General features: G+C 29.7%; 1 protein-coding gene across 1 annotated transcript; it reads left to right on the top strand.

Moving 5' to 3' along the window:
* LOC109849026 (acyl carrier protein 1, chloroplastic-like) lies at positions 7 to 6,586 on the top strand. Its single transcript, XM_020418792.1, has 4 exons — positions 7 to 75; positions 1,099 to 1,194; positions 5,570 to 5,692; positions 6,220 to 6,586. Exons 1-4 carry the CDS (start codon positions 10 to 12, stop codon positions 6,340 to 6,342), a joined length of 408 nt encoding a protein of 135 aa, XP_020274381.1. The 5' UTR covers positions 7 to 9; the 3' UTR covers positions 6,343 to 6,586.

Raw genomic sequence — 6,646 nt, 5'->3', positions numbered from 1 at the left:
GGCTCATCGATGGCGTCTATCACCGGATCGACCATCAAGATCGCGGCCGGACCTCGCTTTGCGAAGCAGAGCAAGGTATATCGATATCAGATCTGTTGTTGTTTTAATTGTTTTGAGTCTAGATCTAGGGTTTTATTGTGGCTGTGTGATCTGGATTCTGTATGATGCTGATTTGTTGATCTCTGTAATTTTTTTAATTAGATCTGATCTGATTACGCTTGGAAATTTAGTAAATTTGTATTTTTTTCGGATAATAATGATCTAGGATCTGCATGATTTTAAATGCATCGAAGTTATTTAAAGCTGGAGAAGAGAATGGAATCTTTTTTTTTATAGATCTGAGGGTAAATAGTCTAATTATCAAAGTTAGATCTTTTGACGATAGATTCGCTGTAGGATTCCAATTATGACAACATTGATAACTTATTTATTTATTTCTGTACAATCATATTTGTGTTTTCGACTTAGATCTTTTTCAGACCAGTATAAAGATTATGGTAGCCTTTTTCTTATTTTTGCTAGTTTGCATGTTTCAAGATTTAAGAAAGAAATGAATATTATTTTTAAAGCAACTGCGCCTATGATGTTGTAGTTTGCATGTTTCAAGATTTAAGAAAGAAATGAATATTATTTTTAAAGCAACTGCGCCTATGATGTTGTAGTTGTAGGTAGGAAAAGGAATAGAAAGAAATGAATATTATTTTTAAAGCAACTGCGCCTATGATGTTGTAGTTGTAGGTAGGAAAAGGAATAAGATTCTTATTTTACAACCTCAAGGAATACATTTGATAATCTTATTTGTGTCAAGGAAATTTGAGTGGTCTTTTCATTCATTTCACAAAAGAGATGTTGGTTTTGTCTGTATTTTTGTGAATACTCTTTTATTGGGATTATGATTGGCCATGAATGATATGAGATAATTCTGTAGGAAAGTCGAGGAAATATCTCTTGCTGTGAAAATCAGATGTTGAATAAGCTGTATGGAATTTGGTCCACGTGTTCACTATGATACAGGCTTTTAGATCATAATTTGCATGCAATAAGATATGGAGTGAGTCTACTTGGTTTAACTAAGCAGAGCACTTGATAATTTTGTAGGTAGTTAGTGGTTTCTCTGGCCAGAAGTTGGTTTCTTTCTCTGGTCGTCAAAGCTTTCCATCAGTGCGGTTGCAGCGCCTCCAGATTTGTTGTGCTGTATGGTTCTCTCTCCCGCATCTCTTGTTGGTTATTATTTCACGTAGCTATTACATTTTATCGTTAGAATTGGTGTTTTTATAAAGAACTTGAGCTGGAATTGCTTACTTGGATTGCCTTCATATATTTTACTCTTTCAAAATATAGTATTTGATAATTAAATTTACCATCAAAGAAAGGATAGCATCAGTTTCTCAAGTATTGTGAAAGGGTTAATTCTTTCTCATTTATCTGAAGGGCATTCCCTGTATAAGTTAGCATATATATGTCTTTTAGTGTGGATTCATATATTCTTGATCTGTCTCTGGTCGTTGCAACTCCTTTAACTATGTCTATGGCACCGTTAAGAGCATTTGGTCCTGGTTCTAACTTCTACAATATAGTCATTCTTTCATTTCAGCGTTCTTGTTTGAGTTTTTCTTTGGCATGTTTCTTCATTACCCAGTATTCTAACCCTGAAAACATGATTTAATACTATAGCTATCTTACAATTTTTCTCATCATATTTCTGGAAATTCTGTCAGTCTAATATCCTAACCCCCACCCCCACCCCCCACGGCAAAATGAAGCAGAACTTCATTTTGAATGCATGAACATTCGATACTGTTGGGAGCTAAAGTAACTGCAATAGTTATTAGCCAACACTCCATCCACACCAACTTAACCCAGACCATTACTCTTGATTAAAATGTTAAAATTAGTTCACATGGCAGGCATTACCATTCACCTTCTAACTATAGATAAAGTGAATTTGTTTGTTCCTTTTTGACAAAACACTTTATTTAATTATTTAATTGCTTTCGCTAATTGTAGTATTTATATGCAATCTTATGCTTTTAATTTATATGTACGCAAAAAAAAGCTGCATAAAACATAAATGTTTCTATGTCTAGATTTTGTGAGTTCCTGCTTTTAACACCCTGCAACTTTGATGTCTGATGCTTGTGTCCAAGGGTATGAAGTATAGCTTTGCAAACTAATCCTTAGTTGTCTCTTTATCATTACTAGTTGAGATGCACGTGCAATGCACGTGGTTAAATATCATGAGTTGAGATGCACGTGATCATGATTATTTAAATTGATAAAAATAAAGTAAAAATAAAAAAAAGAAAATAAAGTTTTTTGTGGGATTGATCATCAGCTCAATAATCTCTCTCAAATAAAATATTGTCATTGTTTCCTTTAACCCAGACTGTGGTTACGTAATCTACTATTTCTAAGTTATAAACACATTAATTTAGTACAATATCTCTATTTATTAATATCTTGAAGTGTTCAAAAGATGGGTGATCATTCAATTCGCAAAATTTTTTTGCATATGTATTTACTTGTAATATGTTCATTAAACTTTTAGTTGTGATTTGGCTCATATTTATGTTAACTTTTAGTTGATGTTTTGCTCATATTTATAATATTTAATATTCTTATTCAATTTTATAGCTCATTCTCTGTATCATAGAAGTAAAACTGAAAGTATGAAGAATATATTTTCTTACGAAATTAGAACAGAGAGATTATGATATATTTCGCCATGTGCTCTAAATATAATTATTTTTTCTTTGATGCAAGGTCTCTATCAAATATTACCCAAAACGATGTGAACAAAAAATGCTATTATAACTCACTTGTCTAGGACAATTGTATTATATATAGGATACATAACTCATCTAGAATATCCATATCTTCTAAGTGGATTTTGTTGTTGTGAGAGCAGCATGTTAGATGCTCGTATTCAAACTTTTTGGCTCTATAAAAGACAAGATTTTAGAGTGTATAGCTTATATATCGTAAAATGCATATCGATTCATGAATTTTTTTTCTAATAATGATATTATTACAATGATATTACTATTCAATATTAAATTAATTTTATTATATAAGATTATATGACCATTTTTAATAAATTATAAAGTATATATATGGAAACCTCGATGCTTATAGCCAGTAGTTGGGCTCCACAAAATAGGTTAACATTGTAGTTTGCTATTTGTAGTACTGTTTGCAATGTCATTACCTTTCCTCTTTATCTTATTATTCACACTTTTCTGATGTAAGTTCTCTTTTGCTAAACATTCAATTGACTATATTTAATTTTTATAATATCAGAGGTTAGAATGTTCTCTTCTATTTAAAAAGTGTTCACATGATTTTCTTAAAAAATATATACACACAGTAACAATAGTATATACTTCAGTGAAACTCAAACATTAGCTTGAAGCCATTTAGAGTGAGGTCCTTTCTATGCTAGAATGGTGGTATAGTGATTAAACAGTCTAAAAGTCAAAGAAAAAATTTCTACAAAGAAAAAATAATTTAATATGTCAAATTAAGAACTAATTTATAAAATTTACATAGGCAGTGCAGATAGCTATAGAAAGTAAGGTATATATTTTCATAAAAATTTTATAGTGAGTGACCAACTACAATCATCCTAATTTAAGCATAAATAATTAGTGAGTGACCAACTACAATCATCCTAATTTAAGCATAAATAATTATTATTTTAGTTACTAATTTGATATGGTAACTATGGAATAAAACACATCCTAATTTAAGCATAAATAATTATTATTTTAGTTACTAATTTGATATGGTAACTATGGAATAAAACAAGAATAGTGATGTGCATATTTAACTATGGTCTAATAATCTTAAGAACGACTTATTTTTAAATATCATCATTAGTTGATGTGTATGTGCATTACACTGAAAACACAATGAAAATTTAGAAAACTACGAAATAGACACCCTCAAAAGTTTTAAAAAGTGTAAAAAAACTCTAAATTTTATAATTTACAAATATACAAAACTATTAAATATTACATTGAAATCAAGAAATTATAAAAAAATCATTGAAAAATTTCAAACTTTGGAGGAGTAATTTGCAATGTACTAAACTTTAAGGGTATTTTTTATAAATTTTTGATTTAATAGATTTTTAATTAGTTATGTTCTTTTTAAAAAAGTTATGGGTAATATTTACTATGAAATTTTTTTCCCTAAACCTATACTTTTAAAATGTGTATGATGTATGATGTTTTTTTACAAAATTTTAATTTTCTAGGGGTTGTTAGTAGTTTGGCATATTCATTTTAGTGTCTATAGGTTAGAAATTCTCATGCAGTTTTTTTTTTGTAAATTATGAATTTTAAGGACTTTTCGTAATTTTTTTAACTTATAGATCTTTTTTACATATTGTAAATTGTTTATAGACTATTAATACTTCCTATGCTTTCAATTTACTAATAAATTTAAAATTTTCAGGGTTTCTTTTTGTAAATTTTGAATTTTAAATGTTTGTTTCTAATTTTTAAAACTTTAAGGGTGTTTTCTATAAATGTAAATTTTGAATTTTAAATGTTTGTTTCTAATTTTTAAAACTTTAAGGGTGTTTTCTATAAATTATAAATTATGTAGGGAATATTTATAATTTTAAGGGTGTTTTCTATAAATTATAAATTATGTAGGGAATATTTATAATTTCTATATTTTTAATGTACTATTAGGTTAGAAATTATCAGGATTTATATAAATTTTATAATTTTGAGGGTTTAATTTTGTAATTTGAAAAAAAATTTAGAGTCTGTATTGCAAATTCCATAAATTTTTGGGAGTTGTTTGTGTTATTTGTAGATTTTTAGTATGTTTATAAGTTTGACATTTTTAGGGTGTGTTTTGTAAATTTTAAAATTTTAGGGGTGTTTTTGTAGTTTTTAAAACTTATAAGATATTTTTTCCAAAGTCAAACTTTCAGTTTCTAGTTAGCATATATTTTTTAGATTTCTCACTAAATTGAGATAAGTAAATTTATAATTTTTAAGATACTTTAATAAAATTTTGAATTTGTAGGTGTGTTTTTGTAATTTAAAAAACTTGGATAATATTTTTTTACAAAGTTCATAAACTTTTAGGTGTTAGCTAGCATTACTTTTTAGATTTCTCTACAAATTAAAATAAGTAAAAGATTTGAATTATATGAAACATATCTATTTTATCCAATAACATGTTAAGTCTCATTATGATAAGAATAAATCATTTTGTTACAAATTCAAAGAAGATAGATAATTAGAATAGATTAGCATAACATTGTAATATTCAAAACAACCTAAGGGTAATATTGATCATAGAAAGATTTTCCCGAACTCGTACTTTTAAAAGGAGTATGAAGTATGATATGAGTCTGGAGATGTTAATCGTTCAATATAGCTTTTAGTTTAAGCTGTAAACATAAGCTGTATCTGAGTTTAACAGCAATATTGGTAATTTCCCGAGTGACATTTTCTGTATATCTGTCTTGTTTGATACATTTCTGGAGTTGCATGAGGTATTGGATGATCACATTTTCGATCAGTTACAAAGTTGCTTTGGTGAACAGGCAAAACCAGAGACAGTTGACAAGGTTTGTCAAATAGTGAAGAAGCAGCTTGCACTTACCGATGATACCTCCGTCACAGGGGACTCAAAATTTACTGATCTCGGTGCTGACTCGCTTGACACGGTACTTTTTCCTTCCTTTCTCATGCTAATTAGTTGTATGAAAAGTAACTTTACTCATCTGAAGCAATTGGAGTATTTCTCTTCCTGTACAATATCTGTGATACCAAATAGGAAATAATGGATACCTTGCTACCTTGCTGCTCACATCAAAAGTGTGGACCTCGCTACTCTTATCTTTTGGTAGCTTATTTAGCAACATTAGCCTACGCCTCGGACCCATCATTCCCTACCAAATATTTACTTTATCCTAAAAAGTTATTCTTGTACTTGGGTGAATAGCGAAAGAGAAGTGCTTGTAATATACATTCTTGATATCACATTGGCCCTCCACTTTTTCGTTCTAGTGCTAATAATCCTACCAAAGTTCTACGAAAAGTTCAGTACAGGTAGCACTGTTCTTAACATTATGTTGTTTTGAGTAACATATTTTTGTTTTGCTTTGGAAGAGTCTCGTTTCAGAGCCATATACTTTGTTATAAGCTCTGATATACGTATAGTATATATGAATTACTTGATTTTCTTTTGTAGGTTGAGATCGTGATGGGTCTTGAGGAGGCCTTCGGCATCAGTGTTGAGGAGGACAGTGCTCAGAGCATTGCGACCGTGCAGGATGCTGCTGATCTGATTGAGGAGCTTGTTGCGAAGTCATAAATTAGTGAACTTGTCAGTTAGAAATGGAGGGGTCTCGTCTTTGTTTTCCATTTATATCTTAGTTTATCGTAGCTTATCATCATTGTTACTGGGAAACTTTTGCAGCGACTTCTGAGTTATCTAGTGTGTCGTGGTGCCAAACTGTTGTAACTTCTTTCATCCGTGCTATTTGAATTTTGAGTTATTATCAATAAGATAATACCTACCCTGTTGGAACTATTTCAATATTAATTTCTGGTTTAGTGATACATAAATTAGGGTCCCTCTCACCCACGGGTGTGATTTACTTGGTTTTAAGCTGTGG

This window comes from Asparagus officinalis, chromosome 7, assembly GCF_001876935.1.
Source record: "Asparagus officinalis chromosome 7, Aspof.V1, whole genome shotgun sequence".
NCBI lineage: Eukaryota > Viridiplantae > Streptophyta > Magnoliopsida > Asparagales > Asparagaceae > Asparagus > Asparagus officinalis.
The sequence above is the reverse complement of the archived record's forward strand: the minus strand, read 5'-3'. Positions and strand labels throughout refer to the sequence as shown.

Excerpts from the sequence above, each read along its gene's own strand:
- LOC109849026 (XM_020418792.1), top strand. The coding sequence starts at position 10 with ATGGCGTCTATCACCGGATCGACCATCAAGATCGCGGCCGGACCTCGC. Across the intron at positions 76-1,098 it reads GCTTTGCGAAGCAGAGCAAG|GTAGTTAGTGGTTTCTCTGG; the intron begins GTATATCGATAT and ends ATAATTTTGTAG. Across the intron at positions 5,693-6,219 it reads GTGCTGACTCGCTTGACACG|GTTGAGATCGTGATGGGTCT; the intron begins GTACTTTTTCCT and ends TTTCTTTTGTAG.